Source organism: Capricornis sumatraensis, chromosome 8, assembly GCF_032405125.1.
Source record: "Capricornis sumatraensis isolate serow.1 chromosome 8, serow.2, whole genome shotgun sequence".
NCBI classification, from domain to species: domain Eukaryota; kingdom Metazoa; phylum Chordata; class Mammalia; order Artiodactyla; family Bovidae; genus Capricornis; species Capricornis sumatraensis.
In genome coordinates, this window is record NC_091076.1 from 107,698,036 (window position 1) to 107,722,271 (window position 24,236).

The window sequence follows — 24,236 nt, forward strand, 5'->3', positions numbered from 1 at the left end:
ACACTGCTGAGAAGGCTGCTGGCCGCGTGAGCAGGGGCTGAGGCTGGGGGACGGATGGAGGCCTTGGCTGTGAGAGTGAGAGGGAGGGATGACGCTGTGGAGTCCTCCCCGTGACCTAGGGCCCTGCCGACATCCTGCCCACCCCACCCCATCCCCAACACCCCACCCCACCCCCGCGCACCCCACTGCACCCCCCAGCCCTGGCCGGGGGACTGCAGGCAAAGTCTTGTTTTCCCTGGAATGGTTCAGGAGACAAGCACCGAAACCTCCCTGACATCTCAGTACTGCAGCTGCTCTTTGTCTCCTGGTCTGTTGGAATGAGTGCTTCTCACTCTGCTTCCCTGGATGCATGTCTGACGGGTCAGGGCCCCCAGGGTGGCGCTAAGGGCGCCTCTGTCCCTTCTGATGACCAATCCCTCTTTGACTCACTTTTCGTGTTTGGCTGTCTTCAACAGGGGCTACCCAGGTGGCTCAGTGGTAAAGAGTCCGTCTGCCAAGCAGATGATGCAGGCTCGATCCCTGGGTCGGGAAGATCCCCTGAAAAAGGAATTGGCACCCCGCTCCAGTATTCTTGCCTGGGAAATCCCACGGACAGAGGAGCCCGGAGGGTGACAGTCCAGGGGGTCGCAAAGAGTCGGAATAAAAAAACACAATCCACGAGCCACAGAAGCATCAACCAAATATTTCCTAACTCAATCGGACACGACGGAGCGACTATAGAACAGCAACAGCAACATTCATGGGCTAGGGCTGCCCTCACAAAGTGCCACAGGCCGGATGGTTTAAACAGCAGATGCTTTTTGCCTCTCAATTCTGGAAGCTGGAAGGCCAAGGTCAAGGTGCCAGCAGGGTCGGCTCCTCCTCAGAGTGATGATTGGGCTTCCCTGGTGGCTCGGTTGATAAAGAAGCCGCCTGCAATGCAGGAGACCTGGGTTTGATCCCTGGGTTGAGAAGATCCCCTGGTGAAATGGGAAATGCTACCCACTCCAGTATTCTGACCTGGAGAATTCCATGGACTCTATAGCCCATGGGGTCGCAAAGAGTCGGACCCAACTGAGCAACTTTCAAAAGAAGAAAAATAAGTGACGAGGGAAGGGTCTGTTCCAGGGCCCCGTCCTTGGCTCGTGGAGGCTGTCTTGTCTTCACATCGTATTCTCTCCACACGTTTGTGTTCAGATTTCCTCTTCTCATAAGAACACCCAGTCATATTATTAGATCCCACCCTAATGACTGCATTTTAATTACCTCTTTAAAGATCCCATCTTTAGGACTTCTACCTTGGCAGTCTGTTGTTAAGACTCCATACTTCCATCACAGGGGGCATATGGGTTCAATCCCTGGTCAGGGAACTGAGATTCCACATACCTCGTGGCAGAGCCAAAAAAAAAAAAGTTGAAGATCCCATCTTCAAACAGAATCTTACTCAGATGGACTAGGGGTTAGGTTTTCAACATATGAATTTTAGCAGCAGGGTGGAGGGAGTGCAACAATTCAACCATAATAGGGGTAGTGATGCCATTTGTCTACATCACAAAAAGTTCTTGAGGTTTGAGAGTGATAATGCAAGAAAGGGCAGTTAGAAGCTGACTGTGGGACAGACAAGAGGGTTTGTGCAAATATTGGGGTCCACACCAAGGATGCTTCTTTACAGCCCACTCTGTCTGTCTCTGCCCCCTCCGTCTCTGCCTCCGCCCACTCCGTCTCTGCCTCTGCCCACTCCGTCTGTTTCCACCCACTCCATTGTTGTCTCCGCCCACTGTCTCCTCTGCCTCCGCCCCCTCCGTCTCTGTCTCCGCCCCCTCCGTCTCTGTCTCCGCCCCCTCCGTCTCTGTCTCCACCCCCTCCGTCTCTGCCTCCGCCCACTCCGTCTGTCTCCACCCACTCCGTTGTCTCCGCCCACTGTGTCTCCTCTGCCTCCGCCCCCTCCATCTGTCTCCTCCCCCTCCATCTCTGTCTCCGCCCCCTCTGTCTGTCTCCGCCCCCTCCGTCTCTGTCTCCGCCCTCTCCGTCTCTGTCTCTGCCCCCTCTGTCTCTGCCTCCGCCCCCTCCGTTTCTGCCTCCGCCCACCCTGTCTCTGTCTCCGCCCACTGCATCTTCTCTGCCTCTGCCCCCTCTGTCTCTGCCCCTGCACCCTCCGTCTCTGCCTCCGCCCACTCCGTCTGTCTCCACCCACTGTGTCTTCTCTGTCTCTGCCACCTCCGCCTCTGCCTCCGCCCACTCCGTCTGTCTCCACCCACTCCATCATTGTCTCCGCCCACTGTGTCTTCTCTGCTTCCGCCCACTCTGTCTCTGTCTCCGCACACTGCATCTTCTCTGCCTCCGCCCCCTCTGTCTCTGCCCCCGCCCCCTCCGTCTCTGCCTCCGCCCCCTCTGTCTCTGCCTCCGCCCACTCTGCATCCGGTGCCGCATTGATTTAGTACTTTGATTGCTCACCAGAATCTTATGAGCAGAGGCCTCTTGAGTCATCAGTCCGTTCTATGGGTCGTGACTTTCTGACAGATGCTGTTTCCCTCTCTCTCCTTCCTAGAGCCAGGAAAAGATCATTTTATGATTTTACAGTTGTCAGAGCTATAAATATTTTTGATAAGCCCGATATTAGTTTTTGGGGTTTTTTTTCTCCTCAGTGGTGCTCTGATAAAAATCTCTTTTAGAGCAATGGTAATAGCCTATTTTTTCCTAAATATATAATTTTGTTATTGTTATTGATAGTTATATAACAAGGGAAGGGCTGGGTTTGATAGAATAATTACCTTCTTGGTTTTCATAATCTCCAGCTGGTGGGACTACAAGGGGAGAGACACACAATACGTGCTACTGACTCATTTTTTAAAATCATTATTATTTTTTTTTTCAAGATGATCAACAGACCTGTATTTGTGAAAGTGATAGATATTCTGAGGCCAAGATGCCCCATCCAGTTTTTTGAGTTTTTTTCCCAGATAAAATGTGATGTTATCACAACATAAGGAGAATTGTTCTGCTGGATGTTCTGAGTGCAGGGAACAGAGGAGAACTGCTCTGAGCATTGATCTCTGAAATTTCATCTGCTGAGTATGACTAAGTTCTGTGTGCAGCCAAATTGGTGTGGGAAATGCAGGTTTAAACAAAAGCCTTTCTTTACTCTGGGCCTCAGAGTCTTTATGCACGGACGTTCTCAGATTTTCCCGCATCTGTCTGTGGAATCCTTCCTCTTGGAGCATCTCAGTGAACAGGCAGCTCTGGCAGATGCCCACGCAGGACAAAAGGGGTCATTCGGGAGCCTCGCGTCCACGCACAGACGTGTATGTGGTGTCTCAGTCAACACGTTGGTTTGGCTAAAGGTGGCATGGAGAGTCGTGACTTCATTTCCAACAATTCCCATTATGTTGTCCATAGAAAAACCATTACAAGGTCACTGTGGACTGTCAAGTTCTCAGTAGTAGCCATGTGAAGGCAGACGTTGCTCTGTGTCTCTTTAATGTGTATTTACTTGCTTGGCTGCACCAGCCCTTCGTTGTGGCACGCAGGAGTTTTAGTTGGGGCACAGGGCACGTGAACTCTTTGTTTGGCATGCAGGATCTTTAGTTGCAACATGTGGGATCTAGTTCCTCGAACAGGGATTGAACCCGAGCTCCCTGCAATGGGAGTGTGCAGTCTTAGCCCCTGGACCACGTCCTAGACATGACTGTACTGTACTTTGAATGACAGCTGATAAGGAGGGAGACCTTGAGGAGGAGAATCCGTTGTTTCATCCTGTAGGCTGTGTTTTTCCCCTTTGACTCAACGTGCATTTTCATTTAAAAGGAAATATGTCTCACACAGTCCCGATGGGGTTCAAAGTATTTTTATTGTCCCGTTAGTACGAGTGTAGTAGTGTTAGGCTTTCAGTCATGTCTGACTCTTTGTGACTCCACGGACTGTAGCCCACCAGGCTCCTCCATCCATGGGATTCTCCAGGCAAGACTACTGGAGTGGGTTGCCATTTCCTTCTCCAGGGGACCTTCCTGACCCAGAGATCGAGCCTGGGTCTCCTGGATTGCAGGCAGATTTTTTTTTTTTTTTACCACCTGAGCCACCAGGTTAACCACCCTGTTAGAGACACATTTACCAGCCTTACTATGCTAGAGCGTAGGTATACACTAGTCTTGTGCTTTTTGGCTCTTGCAGAGTCAGGGAACCAAAATGTGTCAGTTCACATCAAAGCAAGGAAACTGATCAAACAAACGTCAACAGCATATTTGTGATGTGGCAGACAAGGTTTCGCTAAAAATAAGCCACCAATTCCAAGAGCCAGGGGTTCCAACTGCGGTGATCAGCTGCCTGGGCCTCTGGCAGGTCTGTCCCGAGAACACTGCTGGAAGGAGGCGGTTCTCCCGGGGCTGCTCTGGGACTTCCTGGAAACTTCCCCTATGTACACAGGGCTCCATGAGGGAGTCTGCCTGAGCTTGGCCCAGAGTCACATCCTCTGTTTATTGAGCTCACCCTCAACAATTAGCCCTCAACAGTGAAAGCAACACTGCTTGGTAACCACTCTATCATCAACACAAAGATAGAGAGAAGCACTGACCCCCAGCTATAGGATTTGGCTATAAAGAGACCACCCTAGTGATTCAGACAGTTGGTATCATTCAGTTCAGTCAGTTCAGTCGCTCAGTCGTGTCCGACTCTTTGCCATCCCATGGACTGCAGCACACCAGGCCTCCCTCCTGGAGTTAACTCAAACTCATGTGCATCAAGTCGGTGATGCCATCCAACCATCTCATCCTCTGTCGTCCCCTTCTCCTCCCTCCTTCAATCTTTCCCAGCATCAGGGTCTTTTCCAATGAGTCAGTTCTTCACATCAGGTGGCCAAAGTATTGGAGTTTCAGCTTCAGCATCAGTCCTTTCAATGAACACTCAGGACTGATCTCCTTTAGAATGGGCTGGTTGGATCTCCTTGCAGTCCAAGGGACTCTCAAGAGTCTTCTCCAACACGACAATTCAAAAGCATCAATTCTGCGCTTATAGTCCAACTCTCACATCCATACATGGCTACTGGAAAAACCATAGCCTTGACTAGACGGACCTTTTTTGACAAAATAATGTCTCTGCTTCTTACTATTCTGCCGCTGCTAAGTTGCTTCAGTCGTATTCGACTCTGTGTGACCCCATAGACGGCTGCCCACCAGGCTCCCCCGTCCCTGGGATTCTCCAGGCAAGAACACTGGAGTGGGTTGGCATTTCCTTCTCCAATGCATGAAAGTGAAAAGTGAAAGTGAAGTCGCTCAGTCGTGTCCGACTCTTTGCAACCCCATGGACTGCAGCCCACCAGGCTCCTCTGTCCATGGGATTTTCCAGGCAAGAGTATTGGAGCGGGGTGCATTGCCTTCTCTGATATGCTGTCTAGGTTGGTCATAACTTTCCTTCCAAGGAGTAAGCGTCTTTTAATTTCATGGCTGCAATCACCATCTGCAGTGATTTTGGAGCCCCCCAAAATAAAGTCTGTCACTGTTTCCACTGTTTACCCATCTATTTGCCATGAAGTGATGGGACCAGATGTCATGATCTTAGTGTTCTGAATGTTGAGTTTTAAGCCAACTTTGTCACTCTCCTCTTTGACTTTCATCAAGACGCTCTGTAGTTCTTCACTTTCTGCCATAAGGGTGGTGTCATCTGCATATCTGAGGTTATTGATGTTTCTCCCGGCAATCTTGATTCCAGGTTGTGCTTCATCCAGCCCAGCGTTTCTCATGATGTACTCTGCATATGTTAAATAAGCAGGGTGACAATACACAGCCTTGACGTACTCCTTTCCCTATTTAGAACCAGTCTGTTGTTCCGTGTCCAGTTCTAACTGTTGCTTCCTGACCTGTATATAGATTTCTCAAGAGGCAGGTTAGGTGGTCTGGTATTCCCATCTCTTTCAGAATTTTCCACAGTTTGTTGTGATCCACACAGTCAAAGGCTTTGGCATAATCAATAAAGCAGAAGTAGGTGTTTTTCTGGAGCTCTCTGGCTTTTTTGATGATCCAGCAGATGTTGGCGATTTGATCTCTGGTTCCTCTGCCTTTTCTAAATCCAGCTTGAACATCTGGAAGTTCATGGTTCACATACTGTTGAAGCCTGGCTTGGAGAATTTTGAGTATTACATTACTAGCGTGTGAGATGATTAGTTTTTCTTTATGGTTTAAATGAAAATACAAAAGAAAAAAATTTTTTATGAGTACATTCAGATCTCTGCAAATGTGTCCGTGGGTCCCCATTGGAGAAGCATTCTTTTAGGAGAATGAAGCTGAGTTTGTGAGTTTCACCGTGGGTCAAGAAGGCTATGTTTTGTCTCTGCCTATGTGCTGTGATTGTTTGCAAAAACGGCCACAAATCCTGTCCCTGTTGTCATCCAGCCTGTTGTCATCCACACATCCAGGACAGTGTGACCCTGGATCTCCCATCTCCCCCCAGAAGGCGTCGTTGGCTCCTCCATCCTTCCTATCTGGATGACTGTTGACCTACTGTGGTACCAGATGTGATGCAATCAGAGACTTGACTCTCACTTGGCATTGGGTGTTTCCTTTTCTTGCTTCCCCGGACACCCGAGTTTGCCACATGAATGAGCCCAGTCTAGCTTACTGGAGGATGACAGCTCCATGGAGAAGAATCTAGGTTTCGCAGCCAAGAGCCAGCCAGCTCCTGGCCACCAGCCTGTATGTGCCATCCTTGACCATCCAACCCCTCGGTGAGCCAGGGATGGACCACAGATGGTGCACAAGTGAGTCTAGGTGATGTTAGCTGAGCCAGGGTATATGAGTAGCGGTGCCCAGTTGACTGTAGCCTTATGAGCAGTAATAACTGATTTTATGTTTTAAGCCACTACGTTTTGGGGTATTTTATTGCTAACAATAAGTGTCTGATAGACATTTTTTTTTTCCAGTGATGCCATAAGTCAGAAAAAGTTGCCTGGAAAGATCAGCTCGGGGCTCTCAAACTGCTGAGAAGGCAGAACAGGCTCAGCATGGATTTTCTAGTATATTTTAGTGACTCCTAGGATTAAGTCTCGGATAACCATTGAGGGTTAGAAAGAAAATACTTCATTGGACTTATATTTGCCTTCATTTAGACTTATATTATTGTTTTGAGGAAAAGTTGTATTTCGAGCTACAAGAATAGGCATAACGGTTTGGAAAAGTCTGCCCGGTGCCATCTCTCTGTGAACCAGGCTAGTGGGAGACCTGGCTGTTTGCAGCCCAGCTCAGAGCTGCTTACGTGGAACCATAACTGAAGGGCTATCTTTGCAGACTCTCAGAGAGCTGTATCTTTGCAGAGAGAACTGTGTGATGCTTTAGAATCTATTTTACGTGATTAAATAGGCTTGATTATGACTAGTAATTTGGTATCAGAAATAGGAGAAGGTTTTGTCTCTACAAAGATCATTTGAGCAGTAGCATGCTTATGTTGCTTTAAATACAGCTAGAATTCTGTAGTTAACCTCGCCTTTGGGAAGCTTCAGGCTGAGATAAAAAAACCAAAACATAAAACAGAGGCGAGATTTTAACAAATTCAATAAAGACTTGAAAAATTGTCCACATCAAAAAAAATCTTATTAAAGAAAAAAAAACATCTTTGATACATTTAAGCCTTTTCCTTCCATCTCTGCACTAATCCCCTTGTCTTTCTCAAGGCCTAAATATTTTGTGTTCATTTGGATTTTTTTTTTTTTTTTGTCTCCTCTGTTATATAGTTTCTCCCCTCTCCTCTTGGAGATTTTGTGGTATCACTTGGTCTGATCGATTCAATGAGTTGTTGGTCCCTGGATATCATGGTTTGAGACAGCCAAGGAAACTGAGAGTTACTTTGCAGTTGTGCAGATGTGATGAGAGAAACATGAATGGGATATCAAGGGAGTGAAGAGAGGGAGGGTGTATTTAATCCAGACTAGACTGAGTTTATCCAGGAAGACTTCTTAGAGGAGGGAGCTCAGGCTTCTTCAGCCAGGAATTTTTAAAGGCATCAAAGGCGATGCCTTAGAAACTTGAAAACTTGCCTCACTTGCACAGGCCTAGATGTCACGCCGTTATTTTAGGGGAAGGGAGGGGAGCTGGGTTGGGTGCAGCCCTAGCGCTCTCAGGCAAAATGTTCTATGCCTCCAACACAGTAGAGACCAAGGACTTTGGATTGCCGTTCTCCTCGTCTTTGGCTGTGACCCAGGATCCCTCAACATGTGGGCAAACAAGGCAGGGAAGACAGCAACCGCTTGTCCCCCCTGCTGCCCTGTGTCCCTGTGTGCTGTGAGGCCCGCCTGGCCCCACGCTGGCCTCCCCGGGAGAGAAGGTCATCTATTATGTAAGAATCATCTATATTCCAATTGGTGATCAGGGACAGCATTTAGTTTTTTTTCCATTATGTGGAATGATTTCAGCTCGTCTTACGAGTGTCATTTTTGCTGCGATTTCTCAGTAATAGAAACAGCATCCATTGCTTCACCTCACCCTGTGTGTCTGGGTTAAGCGGGGGTGCGGAGGCAGCGGCTGGGACAAAGGCGGCTGGGGCTCCAGGCCCCCCAGGCACCTGGGTCCCCAGGGGGTGCGGCTTCTCCATGGCTGCGGCCAGCTGGCAGGGGCACCAATTAATGCTGTGACCTTTCCCTCCGCTTTTTATCAGGGAGTTCCGAGCTGCTGACAAACCTCAATTAAAGAGACTGCACTCCATGGGGTGGGGGGATGTGCCGAGACGTCCCAGAGACTCCCTCTTCCCCTCCCCTCCGCCCTGGCCTGAACTGACACAACAGTGGGTGTGCATGCGGGTTTGGTGAAAGTCAAGCCCGTGGGCGATCATCAGAGGTCGGTCTGCTTAGCCTCTGCCCCTCTCTGCCCCCCGCCCCCACCCACCCCATGGCTGTTAACAGCAAGGATGCATCCCAGCGGGAAGGAGCCAGAGGCAGGAGAACTCAGGGAAGGATGCTCGTGGGATTCAGGGCCAACACGTCCAGCCGTCGCCCTGAGTTTTCGGGGCTACAGGTCCCTCGGGGCTTCCGTACCTCGTGGCATTTCTCCATCTGTGCTTTCCTTGTGGGGCTTCCGTTGCCTTGGCTGACTCCATCCTACATCCTGTCGGGTTGCTCTCCAGGCTCTGAGTCCATTTGGCTCTCTAGAAACACGAGCTGTCTTCCTGGGACCTGGGAGGGCCACCCCTGACGAGCAGCACCCGGACTGTATTTCTGCAAGGAGGCACGCGTGTTATGTGCTGAAGCTTTTTTTTATTTTCACATAAAGTCCGTTGCAGGACTGCTTGCCTCCCTTCCTCCGCTTCATTTTGTTTCCTCCTCCTTTTTTTTCCCCCCTCCTGTCTCTCCACTCTCTCTCTTTTCCTTCTGGAAAGTGCTAGACTTTTCCAGCTCCTGCCTCTGGGCATGACCTTTCCAGAGCGGGTGGAAGTTACTGTGTTTCTTCTGAGCCAGGGATTTGTTGCAGCCATTAATAATAATAATAATAACAATAATGGTCACCGGAGGACAATGATCTCAAGTTCCGTGGCTCTGGACGGGTGTTGCCACATACCTCCCTGGTCTCTGTGCAAAGCTGGGTTTGGAGGGTTGGGTGGGGACGGGGGAGCAGGGGGAGGAAGCCCTGGATGGGGTGGGAGGGGGAGGCGGGAGGAGAGGGAGACGGGTAGCTTGGGACAGAGCCTGTGTTTAGCTGCCTTGGCACTTGGGAGCTGCAAGGGGACCCAACAACTGCGGAGCTGTCCTGGGTCCCAGGAGCCCCGCTGCAAGTATCAGGGAGGGCAGTGACTCACTGCCCCGCCGACGGGCAGCCAGGCAAGCTGTCAGGGCCACTGTGAAAGGCTGAGAACGGCTTGCCTCGCTCAGAGGTTTGCCCTGGAAAGGATCAGCCCTCACCTCACCTCCGCCAAGGGCTGCAAGGATTGAGTGAGGTAGCGTGGATGGAAAAGTTCTGCAGAGATTAAAAAAAAAAAGAAGAAGAAGCTTCAGAAATGAAAGACAGCGATGCTATCGAGTTTAAAGAGGGGTGTGCTGCCATCAGCAAAGAGGCAGGAATTTCTTCCCAGGGGACTTGGTAGCTTTCCCACTGCCCTCCTCCCGAGCACAGGCAGAAGCGGTGTTTATTTAAGGGTCCAGTAAAAAAAAAATGCCGCACCCCTCCACCGCAGTGTCCAAACTGGGTGAGCAGACTGGGCTCCAGGGCGCCAGCAGGGGTGTCAGCCGCACAGGGGTTTCCTGACTCTCCCTCAACCTCAAGAACGTTATGATAAAGCCACCAAGGCACAGCAGGTGTCTCTTGCAGACTGTTCCTTGAAATTCCAAGGGGTGTGTTTCTCCGTGGGAGGGTTGGGAAGGGTGGAGCCTAGAGTGAAAACTGTTCAGTCGTGTCTGACTCTTTGCGACCCCCTAGACTGTAGCCCACCAGGCTTCTCTGTCCGTGGAATTCTCCAGGCAAGAATACCGGAGTGGGTTGCCGTTTCCTTCTCCAAATCAGTGGTGGAGAGGGGAGGGTGGAACCTAGAAGGGAGGCTTAAAGGAGCCCCTGGAGGCCAGCCGGTGCCTGGGTCTGGGGATGCTCAGGGACACTGGACTGCAGAAGCTGTCCCCCCATCACCTGGGGGTGCCCCCTGCAGCTCTCTGCTGCACAGCCCGCTCTGCCTTCCTGACGCCACAGGTGGGGCCCAGTGCCCAGGAGTGGGTTGAATGCAAATGAGATCTGCTAGGGTTTTTTTCAGCTTTTTAAAAGGCAGCTTCTAAGTGAAGCTGAGGTGGGATTGTCTCAGTACACCCCACCCCCAGCACTGGAATAAAGTAATGATAACCAACGGAATGTAGTTGATAAAAGGGTCCAGGGATATGGTGGGGGAAGGGAGGGGTGGTTTGTCTCCTTGCCTGAAACCCCACCTTGGGAAGTCAGTGTGGCTTCTTCCCTTCCATGCGGCTCTTTGCTCAAATGCCATCTTCTCAGAGAGCTCTCTCTCAGCACTGTATCTGGAGGAGCCCTCCAGCTTTGCATTTCATAATGAGACGCTGGAAGAAAGCCTGACACAGTACTAACAGTAAGTACTTACTTACTTACTGGAGCCCAGTACTTACAACAGTTGCGCTGTGTCACTATGGTGATGATTTTTTTCTCTAATCGACATTATCCCAACCAGCCCTTGGTTTTATAGTATATTGTGAGTTTATTGTCTGTCTCTGGAAGGACAAGGGACCTGGCTTTTTTGAATCATCAGGGCCTAGACTGGTTCTGGTGTGCAGTTGATACTTAATAAAAATTTGCCAAAGTAAACATTTGCCAAATACCTGAAGGCAGGCAGGCTTCCTGGAGGAAGCAGCAAAATTCTTCTCTTGACCTTACGTAAAGAGAGGGCCTGTGCATTCTCAGCATGACTAGCAATAAAGAAAGGTCATGAGCGTTCTCAGCCTTCTAGAGTGGAGTGTCTCAGCCTCAACACTGTTGGCATTTGGCCGGGTCGCTCTCTGTGGTGGGGGCCACCCTGCGTGTTGTTGGGTGTTTAGTGGCATCCCCACTAGATGCCTGCACCTCCTCTTCCCCACCCCACACACAAAGCACCCGTTGCCAAATGTCCCCTGGGGAGCAGAGTCACCCCAGCTGAAAGCCACTGTTCTCAGTTAAAACCAGGGTCTCCCCCAGCTGTCCCTGACCGATCGCCGCCCACCCCCACCCCCGTCAAACCAGCTGCCCCAAGTGGATGAAGGCTTCCACATCTCGGCTGGAATGAAGTGGTTCCCTTTCCGCATCCTTCCCCTGCTTCTGCCTCAATCACGTTGTGAAAAGAAGTGAGACAAAGGAAGAAACTCCAGTTGAGGCACCGCTTTCCAGGGGAAACGCGTCTTACAGCCGTGGCGGTGCCTCAGATGTCAGCGTGAGATGTAGGGTGAGAAATAATTAAAGCTTATGGACAAAGAGCTGCGACTGCGTGGCCCTCAGCACGTGGCACGGACGCCAGCTGCTGCTGGGGGCGGGGCGGGGCCGGCCTGCTCCAAGGCCCTTGTGTCCCCAGGGGTCATCCATCTGCCGTGTCATCAGCCTTGACCCTTCAGCGGGATGCTCTCTTGATGCGCCCTCCCAGCAACATTGCAAATGAGAGCCCACTGCCCCTAGGATTCTCCGGCGGGGGGGGTGGGGGGCACCTAAGAACTTCAATGAGGGTGGGTCGCACAGTGCCACGAGGCTTTTTTCCCTTGCGTTTTAAAACAAGGTTAAAGGACGTGTCAGCGTCTTTATTAAAGTGCACGATAAGGGAACTCTATTCCATGACCTGTGATAAACCAAAATGGAAAAGAATATGAAAAAGAGTGCGTATTGTGTGTAACTGAGTCACTTGGCTGGTCAAAACAAATTAACATTGTAAATCAACTCTACTTCAGTTTTGAAAAGTGCCGTATAAAGAGCATTATAAATAAATGATTAGGACAAGAGAAATATATTGGAGGAGTCAGAGGACGTGAGAGGAAGGGTTTATATTTCACTTTTTACCTTTAGTTAGACAGAAATAATGAAGTAAAATACCTGAATCATTTCTCTTTCTGATCCCTGATGAGCAAGAAGGGGTGTGTGTGTGTGTGTGTGTGTGTGTGTGTGTGTGTGTGTGTCTTTATGCAAGATGCAGCTAGGCATCACTTTTGTGAGATTCCCCTCTGAAACTTGCCCAAGAAAACAGGTTTAGTGTTTGCTTATGAATAGATGCATTCCATGACTGGATGATCAAGCCTTCTCCTCTTCCCCTATGAGATCACACATTTTATTTGTTTATTTAATCCACTAAGTTGGCTATTTTTATTTTTATTATTTTTTCCTTTTACCAGCTTTATTGGTGTTCACCCAAAGTGTACCATTAGCAGCTTTATTGACGTTCACCCAAAGTGTACCATTAGCATATTGCATCGTTATTTTAAAATTATGGTATAATATACACTATGCTATGCTAAGTCACTTCAGTTGTGTCCGACTCTGTGTGACCCCATAGACGGCAGTCCACCAAGCTCCCCCGTCCCTGGGATTCTCCAGGCAAGAACACTGGAGTGGGTATATACATAACATTGAATCTGCCGCTGTAACCATTTAAAGTGCATAACGCAGTGTCATTAACTGCATTCACAGTGCTGTGCAGCCGTTGCCACAGTCCATCCCCAGAACGTTATCGCCCGAAACAGGAGCCCTGTGACCATTTAGCAGTAACTCCCGATTCCTCCTTCCCAGCCCCTGAAAGTGAAGAAGTGAAAGTGTTCCTTGCTCGGTCACGTCCAGCTCTTTGCGACTCCATGGACTGTAGCCCACCAGGCTCCTCTGTCCATGGGATGCTCCAGCAAGAATACTGGAGTGGGTTGCCATTCCCTTCTCCAGGGGATCTTCCTGACCCAGGGATCGAACCCAGGACTAACTGCATTGCAGGCAGATTCTTTACCATCTGAGCCCCCAGGGAAGCGCTGGTAACCTCTAGTTTCTATCTCTGATTTTGCCTGTTCTAGGTATTTCATGTAAGTGGACTCATACAGTACTTGTCATTTTGAGGTACACACATTTTAAATGGAAACTTCTGTTTGTTTGAAACTATTTTGCCTGGTTTTCAGAAAATATCTGCCATTTCCTTGCCATTGAGATGATTCTATTCACCTTCCCTTAGGTCCTAGGGGCCCTGTCGATGTCTTTGGAAGACAGACTCGCAGCCCCATTGTAGACTCACTGGTTTGCCCCTCACTGGACTGTAAACTCCGTAAGAGCTAGAATTGGGTAGTTTACCAGGTGTCCAGAAAGTTGACAGTCAGTAAATATTTGTTCAGTAAATGTGGGGATCGAAATGAAGACTTTGCGCAGCTCATGCAAAGAAGAGTCAGAATAACTGGTGCTGGACAAAGCAGAAGGGCGACGTGATTTAAGACCAACTGGGCTCAACTTCAGATGTGCCATATCCTCCGGGACTCTCCCTTTCCTCCCTTTGAGATGCTTCTGTTTGCCTCTCATCCTCTTTTGATACCATGAGAAACCAGAAGATGCTGAATTCCTGGAAATTGCTGCCCTTGGTTCCTGTACTGAGGCCACCACTGGGCGGACCTGCTGTCCAGGCTTCTTTTGACGGTTCAGGAACTGATTCCCTTCTGCTCTCTGCCCTGCGGTGAGAGGAGAGAGGGATTTTGGGGTTTGCTCTTTCCCAGTGTGTGTTTTTCCCATTTCTAGGATCAGCACGGTTGCCTCCGATGCCAATTGTTGTCATCCCCAAAGTTCTGCAGCCAGAAAGCTTGTGGCCTTGCTCATGGCTCCTCCTGGCCTAACAGCTGGGTCCCAGGCAGCCGGTGCCCTCCGTGGAGATAAGCAGGTTGCCTGGGTCCCCAGGAGCCCGAGGGGCTGGGGGATGAAGGCAGAGGAGGTGCTATAGTGATGCCCTGCTTCTCGTTTCAGGGTGCAGCGGAAGACCCGCAGACGGCCCTGGCACTGAACTTGGACCCTGTGCTGACGAAGAAGTCTGACGCGGAGGGTGCCAGGATGCTCTTCCCCGAGAGCGAACTTTCCATCCGGATAGGTAGAGCGGGGCTTCTTTCAGGCAAGCTCCCTGCTGCAGACCGCGAGCTGAGTCAGACAGGAGAGACTGGAGCCAGGGGCGGGAGGGGTGGCCGGGACGTGCCAACTGCTCCGTCCTGTCTTTGCCAGGCGCCCACCTCGCTGTCGCCTGGGGCTGGGCCAGCACACGCGCCTCCCCTCCACGTTGGTTCTCCAAACCACCTGCTTAGAGCACAGTATGAAACAGAACCTTTGGCTGTTTCCCCGACTTGGACAAGTGGGCCCGTGGGCTGCCCCGGTGGGTTTGGGCTGATTCGGGTTGCAGCGGACAGAGCTCTGTCCTTCTGTCTCCCCCTCTGATGGCCCCCTGGATGTTCCCTCCCACTGACGTGACTTTCATCTTTCTGGTTCATCTGGGGAACTTTGGGTCTTGTTTTCACTGATTCAGTCTGGAGCCTGAAAACCTGAAAACACTGATGGCAAAGCCATGCATTTTCTCTTAAGCTAGAGGGAGTGCGCCCTCTTGAGAGGAGTCGGGGCGGGGGAGGTGCTATATTCCTGAATCTCCATGGGGGCAGTGCAGACTGGGGTGGTGCCCCCTGAGAAGGAGCTGAAGAATGATGCTGGTCTCCAGCCTCAGTGTAGACTTCCCCTTCCATGCCCTGTCATGGTTCACTTGGGGGAGTTGGCTACTTTAAGTGCCCGTTTGCACCAGGAGGGGTGGCTTCCTCTCTTTCCCTTTGCCTTTATTTAAGTCCCACGTCGCTGTGAAACGTTGTCCCGTTCTTTTCCTCTACTTCGGTAAATCCCAGACTCAGGAACTTAACCAAGCAAAGGATGCTGAAAGTGGCTGCCCCGTCCCTTGCTTGGAGTTCTTCTCTCTTAGAAGGATTGAGGAGAAAGAGACTGGTGACCGGCCACCGTCTTCACCTTTGTGATTTAAGGGAGCAAGTCCTCTCACGTTTCCGGGCTGGCGTTTCAATTTGATATGTGTCTCTGAAATGATCCCTAATGATTAGGGATCCCTAATGATCCCTAACCTGGGGCGTAGAGATCCTACAGGAGGTACAGCCATGCTTCAGCCAGTTCTCAGCTATCTTCCAATGTGGGATTTAATCAGGAAGTGAAAATTCATCCAACGAGAGCTCAAGTAACAGAAGGTTAGCACAAAAACTCTGCCCCCCGCGTCCAGTCGCACGTGTCATTCGTTTTCAAGTCAGCTCCGCTCGGGTGTGGTCTGTGGTCTTCCTTTTACTGGAGAGTCGAGCGCGGTCTGGTAAGCAGGGTGGGGCACCGTCCTCCAGTTAAGGCAGTTACTTTCCATGCCGAGTCGTGGGGACTCAGGAACAGAAGGCTTTCTGCCAGTTCTCCCCAGCTCTTGCACGTTGGATCTCCTGTGATCCCCAATGAAGACGTTATGGTCCTGACTCTGAGCCATCTCTAGGATGAAGGAGTTTGCCAGACTTTATTCTCTCCCATTGTTTTCAATCTTCAAGGCCACCGGGGAAAGGTTCAGTGCCTGTCAATCAAAAAAGTAAAAAAGGGCATATACCTCTGGCTGATTCATGTTGGTGAGTGGCAGAAACCAACATAATATTGTAAAGCAATTATCCTTCAATTGAAAATAAATAAATTAAAAAAAGTGTCGACAATACCATCTTCAAGGTCATTGTCAACTTGTAAATCATTAACAAATAAAATATGACTTAATTGAAGCAAAAAAAAAAAATAGTAAAAAGAGATCCCTTTGACATGAACCTTTTCCGACAGGACCACAAGAATACAGGGCCAGTGGGACTGACCTTGGGTGGCCTCCGCCTGCCGTGGCTTGGGAGCAGGGTTTCAGTTCCCAGTCAGAACTAAGGTCAGGCCCCGGTGGTGAGAGCACCGAATCCGAGCCACTGGACCAGTGGCTGGTGACGAGACCCCGGCCCCTCCGGTTTGTAGAAAAGAACCTCATGAAGATGGAAATTAGTGAAACAAGTGAAGCGTTTATTAGGAGGAAGAGAGTACAGTACGCGTGGACAGATGCGTGGGCAGGCTCAGAGGCACTCGTGCCCTCGTGGTAGTGAAATCACCTCTGCGGGGCGTTTCCTCCGGGTTTTCTCTGGCCCGTCATCCTGCTCTGCCGAGTTCTGAGTCTGTGTTTGGTTTATCTCAGCGTCCTCCCTGCTGGCTTCCCTGCTGGCTCAGTGGTAAAGAATGCGCCAGCAGTGTGGGAGACCCAGGTTCGATCCCTGGGTTGGGAAGATCCCCTGGGGGAGGAAATGGCCACCCACTCCAGTATTCTTGCTGGGGTCATCCCTTGGACAGAGGAGCCTGGTGGGCTACATACAGTCCGTCGGGTCGCTAAGCGTCAGACACGGCTCAGTGACTAACACTTCCTTCCAGGTCTTCCTGCCTCAGGAGTTGACTTTGCTGGAAAGTCTCCCAGGCTTGCTGGACCTTCTTGGCCACTCCAGGGCGGGGTGGCGAGCAGAGGCTGCGTGGGAGGCGATGCCATCCTGTCCTCTGCTCAGAAGCACCTAGGCAGAGCCCGTTACCAGGTTACCAGGCAACCCTTGGTCACTGTTGCTAGCCATTCGGATCTGAGAGCTAACGCAGCCCGCGGAGGGTGGGGGGAGCGCAGAGATGGTTTGCGGAGCCCGAGGGAACCCAGCTACCTCCGGAAAGATTGTTCCTCTTCTCGCCTGGGCACACCTGTGGGTGTCAGGCGGTCGAGGACTTGAAAGTTGGTAATGGCTATTTGATGACTGGCTGTGTACAGATCAAGTCTGAGCATGCCTTATTTGTACCATCTGGATCTGCCCTTAAGCTTGCTGTAAATGGAGCCCGGAGATTGGTTTAATGGGTGTTTGGTGAATAACATCAGCCTCTAAAAAATAATATTGGTGCTGCTGTTGTAATGTCCTGTAATTGGTTCAACAAGAGGAAAAGCCAGAAGGGCCGCTCTGCGAGACGGGTTCAGCTGCCTCGAGTCTCAGCAGCGGCCCTCGCCGGGGAAAGTATTTATGCGTTTACGATGCTTTCCTATGTACGTGTCAGTGCCAAACGTTTTACAATATCAACTGTTCTCAGGGCTGGGGGTATTCTGGGTCGCAGGTAGACCAGAAGTTCTTGTAGATCAGTCTCTCTCTCCCACCTTCACCGCCGCCCCTCCCCCCCAGCTGTGTATCTATCTCCAACCAACTTTCTTTTAATTAAGAAAATAATGACCTGGGTGACAACTATTAAGTAATTTTTCTTCCTCCTTCAGATCCCTGGCTCAGAGGTTAAAGCGTCTGCCTAGAGTGCGGGAGACCCAGGTTCCATCCCTGGGTCGGGAAGATCCCCTGGAGAATGAAATGGCAACCCACTCCAGTATTCTTGCCTGGAGAATCCCATGGACGGAGGAGCTTGGTGGGCTACAGTCCATGGGGTCGCAAAGAGTCGGACATGACTGAGCGGCTTCACTTTCACTTTCAGATCCCTTACGGCCCAGGTTTCCCTCTCAGACACAGACCCTGCTTCTTGTCTCCCGTGTTTCCTCTAGGAAGTCCTGATGTGGCGTTCGCCCCGTCGTGCCTGAACCCCCTTTTCGGAAGTCCTGATGCGGCGTTCGCCCCGTCATGCCTGGCCCCCTTTTCGGAAGTCCGATGTGGCATTCATCCCGTTGTACCTGGCCCCCCTTTCTCTGCGCCTGGTGTTTTTCACTTCATAACACATTTCGATTTCTGTTCTGGGAACATTCGCTGAAGCGTCCCATTCTTATTTTTGGCTGTGATCTCACCTAATTAGTCCCCTCTTGATGGCCTCTTAGGGTGTTTACCGTCTTTCGCTGTTAATGCAGCAGAGAGATTTTCACATGTGTTAACACATCTCTGTAGGCAGTTCTATGGTTGAGTAAATTCTGGAAATTAGGCCAGGGGTTCTGTACATCTGGAGCCCAGGAGTGGGCACCAAAGAGTCTGTGAACCTCTTGGAGCTTTATGCAGAAAGATCTGTGTTTTTTGAGGAATCTAGAAAAATGGCACTGATGAATAGAGACACAGGTGTTGAGAACAGACTTGCGGACACAGCGGGGGGGGGGGGGCGGGGGGGGGAGGAGAGGGTGGGGTGAGCTGGGAGAGTGGCGCTGCCGTGTGCATTGCCGTGGGCTAAAGGGATAGCTGGCGGGAAGCTGCTGTATAGCCGCTCAGCACTGTGTGATGACCTGAGGGGTGGGACGGGGTGTGGAAGAGTCGCTCCAAGGGAGGGAATATGTGTGCACATGTGGCTGAGTCACATTGTACAGCAGAAACTAACACACATTGTAAAGCAACTGTACTCCAATTTTTAAAAAAGATGCATTTTTGGAAGGCAAAGGTCTATAACGTCCATCACGCTTCAGCTGGATCCATCACCTCCGTGTTTATCTAGAAACCTGGGTTTCTTCACCTCAACAGCCCCATTCGGCTGCCAGTGAACTTTCTGTCTTTTTCCTTTCTCACGAGCACTCTGCTTAGGCTACGTGCTGAGTTGCTTCAGTCGTGTCTGACTCTTTGCAACCCCAAGGACCTTAGCACTCCCGTCCATGGAATTCTCCAGGCAAGAACACTGGAGTGGATTGCCATGCCCTCCTCCAGAGGATCCTCCCAAGCCAGGGATCAAACCCACGTCTCTTACGCCTGCCTGCTTTGACAGGCGAGTTCTTTACGTCTAGTGCCACCTGGGAAGTCACTCTTTAGGCTGAAAGTGAAAGTGAGTGTGTTAGTTGCTCAGTATGTCCAACTCTTTGTGACCCTATGGACTGTAGCCCACCAGGCTCCTCTGTCCGTGGGATTCTCCAGGCAAGAATGCTGGAGTGGGGTGCCATGTCCTTCTCCAGGGGCTCCTCCTAACCCAGGGATCGAACCTGCGTCTCCTGCATTGCAGATGGATTCTTCACCATCTGAGCCACCAGCGGAACCCAAGAATACTAGAGAGGGTAACCTGTCCCTTCTCCACGGATCTTCCTGACCCAGAAATTGAACCGGGGTCTCCTGCGTTGCAGGCAGATTCTTAATCGGCTGAGCTACCAGGGAAGGTAATTGTTAACTTCCCCATTTCCTTAAGTTGTTTGTTCTGAGAGGAAGCTGAAACTCTCCAAGATTTTTTTTTTTTTTTTATGGATACATTAGCATGCCAGATGGAAAATTGAATGCAATTTTGTGTTTCTGTGGAAGGAACAGAAGTAGGCATTATTTTCCAGGAGAGAAAGAGGTGGATTTAATTTGGGAAATTAGTTGTGAAGCGGCTTCTATTTATTATCCGTGAACCTTTTGAAAGCTGGTTGGGGGAGACATGAATGGGGATTCAAATCAGGCAAGCCCAAGCCGTAAGAAACTCCTGTAAGAGACACATTCTCCCTTGATGTCTTACTCTCTTATGTCAGGAGAATTCAGCTGGCAAAGATAACTCTACCTGGACAGCCTGGCAGATGAGAAACCGCGTTTTGCAAAATGAAACCGATGCAGACGTAGCTTTAAGTGGGTTGTGAATTTGGAGAAATTTACCACCCCTGGCCACAAGGATTTGTTTGTTTCTTAGTCTAAAATCTTGAATTCCTGGTTGCTTATGCTCTGGCCTTGTTGGGTGACATTTTCTCGTAGAACTAGAACTGGTCTTGGGAGACAGAATTGGCCTCTTTCTGCCCAAGGTTCCCGAGTGTCCCAGCCCCAGATGAGCGCCTACAGGATGGCTCACTCCGCGTCGCGATGGAGCGGGGATGCTCTCCGATGCCCATCTCCCTCCGCAGGGCACCCCCAGCTGCTCTCCAGGTACCCTGCGGTCCTCTTTCAATCAGAGCTTGGAATCATTCCTCTGCCCCATATCTCTCGTTAAACATCCTCCCTTTGGTGCCTCTGGGAAAAAGATTTGATCAGCCGTTGAATGTGGAGGCATCCGCCATGGACAGTGTTTCACTCCTGGTTGTGTGTTTGCATTTTAACCAGGGACACTTTCTTCTTCTTCTTCTTTTTAATGTTATATTATTATTATGCGGCACGAGAACACTTAGGTGCTTCGTATGGGGTCTAGTTCCCGGCCCAGGGATGGAACCTGGTCCCCCATGCACCGAGAGCATGGAGTCTTAGCCACGGAAAGGTGAACCCAACAGATGGGTTTTCACACTGGCTGGCCTTTGGAGGATTATGGTTTTCGGCACACACGTGGGGCCTGGGGGGCAGCCGGTCGCTGTGGGGGTGAACTCCCTTCTTGGGGGACAGTTGTCTGTTCTCTCTGTAAGATCAGCCTCCTGTGTCCAGCTCCCAACTCCCAGATTCCCTCAGCTCTGAAATTCTTCCCAATAGTTGAGTCCTAGGGAAGCAAAGAGGGCTCATTTAAGCAGCTTCAGGCTTCCTCTGACAGATCTTCTAATTTTCCAAGTCTTCCTTGACTTCTGTCACTGACATTTCCAGTCAGATTTAGTACACTTAAATTTGTGTGTTTTAAAAAAATTTTTTTATTTTGTATTGGGGTGTAGCCGATTAACAGTGTTGTGATAGTTTCAGGTGGACAGCGACGGGACTCAGCCGTCCACACTCATGCTTCCATTCTCCCCCAAACCCCCTGCCATCCAGCCTGCCACACAACATTGAGCAGAGTCCCCTGTGCTGTACAGGAGGTCTTTGTTGGTTATCCATTTGAAATATAGCAGAGTACTTTGATCAGGAGTCAGATGTAGCTCTTTTTTTTAAAATGACTAGGTTTCCAAAATAATGTGTTTAGGGACGTCTCTGAGATGATATTAGTAATTTTGAATTTGTATCAGTGAGATCTCTACAGATAAAGAATAACTTCACAGTTGCTCATGTAAATTTAATGCCTTGGCATGTGGTTTTAGCAATTAGACTTTTTCTTTTTTCCTGTGATTGGCTGGTTAGGGGACATTTTCCAGTCTTCTCCTGGCCTCACCGAGAGGAATTGCCCGGGACCTGAAAAGCAGACAAGCCTTGCTTTTGTTATGCCCTTTCTGGGCTAAGGGCCGTAACCGGGTTTCTTCATTTAAAGGGCTGTGAACCAAACCTGTCAGCACGTGGCAGCAGCACTGAGGATATTAAATGTGCCACGATTTCATAGCAAAAAAACCAAACCCAAACAAAAAATATTTTGCCAAAGGATAAAGGATAAAAATATTTTGCCGAAGGACTGAGGGCAGCAGGAGAAGGGGGCGACAGAGGATGAGATGGTTGGATGGCATCATCAGCTCAGTGGACATGGGTCTGAGCAAGCTCTGGGAGACAGTGAAGGACAGGGAAGCCTGGTATGCTGCAGTCCCTGGGGTCGCAAAGAGTCGGACACGACTAAGTGAACAATAACAACAAAGGATAAACAGCAAGTTCAACAATAATAATTACCAGGAGCTCTTTAGCACCATGAATGTTTAATAAGAGAAGTAACGCAGAAACACCCTCTGGGACTGGGCTCTGTGTGGGAGGCCTGAGTGAGCGTCTGCGTGTCTCAGCTCAGGAGAGCATTGTTACATGGATACTTTTTATAGATTTTTTCGCGTCGGAGTAGTGTAATGTTCTGCCTACCTACTGTTAAGCACTGCAACAACACTTTTCCTGTTTATCTGCTTTTAGGCCGTCAGTGCGCAGTGCATTTTTCAGGAGGCCTGGGCCCAGAGGCAGTTTGGAGCTTAAGGCAATGGCACCCCACTCCAGCAATCTTGCCTGGAAAATCCCATGGGCAGAGGAGCCTGGTAGGCTGCAGTCCATGGGGTCGCTAAAAGTCGGACACGACTGAGCAACTTCACTTTCACTTTTCACTTTCATGTATTGGAGAAGGAAATGGCTGCCCACTCCAGTGTTCTTGCCTGAAGAATCCCAGGGATGGGGGAGCCTAGTGGGCTGCTATCTATGGGGTCGCACAGAGTTGGACACGACTGAAGCGACTTAGCTTAGCTTAGCTTATGCATTTCCTAGGTGGCTCAGGGATAAAGAATCCTTCTGGCAATGCAGGAGACTTGGGTTCGATCCCTGGGTCAGGAAGATCCCCCTGGAGAAGGGAATGGCAACCCACTCCAGTATTCTTGCCTGGAGAATCCCATGGACAGAGGAGCCTGGCGGGCTACAGTCCACGGGGTCGCGTGTCAGGGCTGCCATAACGAAGGACTGCCGGGTGAGCAGCTTGTGCAGCAGAAATACATGTTCTCACAGTTCTGGGGTCTTGAGGTCTCAGGTCCAGGAGTGGGCAGGGTGCTTTCTTCGCAGGCATCTCCCCGTGGTGTGTTGACGGCCGCCTTCTCCCTGCGTCCTCAGCTGGCCTTCCCTCCGCCTGTCTGTGTTCCTCTGCTTACCAGTCCTATTGGATGAGGGTCCACCTCGATGACCTCGTTATAATGTAATTACCTCTCTAAAGACCCTGTTTCCAAACACAGTTAAATGCTGAGCCCTGGGGATTAGGGCTTCAGTGCGTGCATTTGAGGGGACACAGCTCAGCCCCTAATAGCGCCTGATTTCTTCAAAACATTGCCTTCTTATGGATGGTAACCCCCTGAAGGACCATTGCGTGGCAAGGGCACTGGCGTGGTTCCCTCCGTCTCCCCCTTCCCTCCTTCCTCCCTTGTTCCCTTCCTTCCTTTCTCCTCCCTCCCCTTCCTTCCTCCTCCTTTCCTCCTCCCTTCCTCTCCTTTCTATCTCTTTGATTCCTTCACTGTATTTCCACCTCCTTATCTGTTCTCCCCATGCTTGGACGCACTGGGAATGCTGAGTCATCAGTGTGGAGAACGGCACTGATGAGGCTGGAGAGTTTCTCGAGGCAGAAAGCAGAGACAGAGTCAGGTGATCTGAAGTCCCGTCTTGTAAGACCGCGGGCAGGTGTGCAGTCCCCCCTAGAGGAATTACTCAGCTGACTTTGGGGGGGATTCATGGTCTCACACAGTGGAATGGATAGGCGTGCTCTCCTGACGGTTCATCTCCCAGGGCTGCCGTATGACGTTCCACTAACTATGCGTCTTCACAGAAACGGATGCTCTCACAGCTCCAGAGGCTGGAATTTTGAAATCAAAGCGTCCACAGGGTCAGGCTGTTTAACAGCTTCATGGGTTCTAGTAACTTCTGGTGGCCCCTGGCACTCCTTGGCTTGCAGCCGCAAACCTCCAGTCTCGAGCACGGTTGTCATGTGGCCTTCTTCCCTGTGTGCCTTTCTGTGCCTCAGTGTCTAAATCTTCCTCTGCTTACATAAAGACCCCAACTGTCGGACCCGCCCTAACCCACTCTGCCCACTTCTTAACTTGTCCCATCTGCAGACTCTTATTTCTAGGTGAGATCCCAGGCTGAGGCACCTTCCGGTGGAGGGGGACACGTTTCAGCCCGGTCCCCTCACCAGCCCCACCCTCTGCTCCTCCGTGGCCAGGCCGTAGGAGCTTGGTTATTTGTCAGGGGAGGGGCGGTGGTGGTGGGTGGGGGGCTTCTGTCATGCACATGGGAAGGGAGAGGGGAAACATGGAGAGGAATCCGGAGGCGCCTAATCCTGGCAGTCATAAAGCCCCCACTTAATTCACTGGAGCCTTCAGGGCAGCTGCCAGGACTCTCTGAAATATTCATTAAGCGTCTACCAAGGAGTTAGGGATACTATTTCCTTTTGCAACATTTAACATTTGCTGGGCTAGCAGGTTCCATCATATTTATTAGAATTCTGACACATTCATTTCAGCTCATAAGTCTATTAAACAGTGAAATGTGTTTTTAATGTGCTTTTGGGAAACAGAGCAGACAAGAGTGTTGGGCAGCCCCAGCTCCTGTTAGGATGCTCCTG

The 24,236-nt window shown here is 50.4% G+C and overlaps 1 protein-coding gene across 1 annotated transcript in view; it reads left to right on the plus strand.

Moving 5' to 3' along the window:
• Positions 1-24,236, plus strand: part of SLC39A11 (solute carrier family 39 member 11) — a 282,879-nt gene that overhangs the window by 90,222 nt on the left and 168,421 nt on the right. Inside the window, exon 5 of the mRNA XM_068977847.1 lies at positions 14,379-14,499. Coding sequence (XP_068833948.1) covers positions 14,379-14,499 — 121 coding nt within the window. The remainder of the gene's footprint in view (positions 1-14,378; positions 14,500-24,236) is intronic.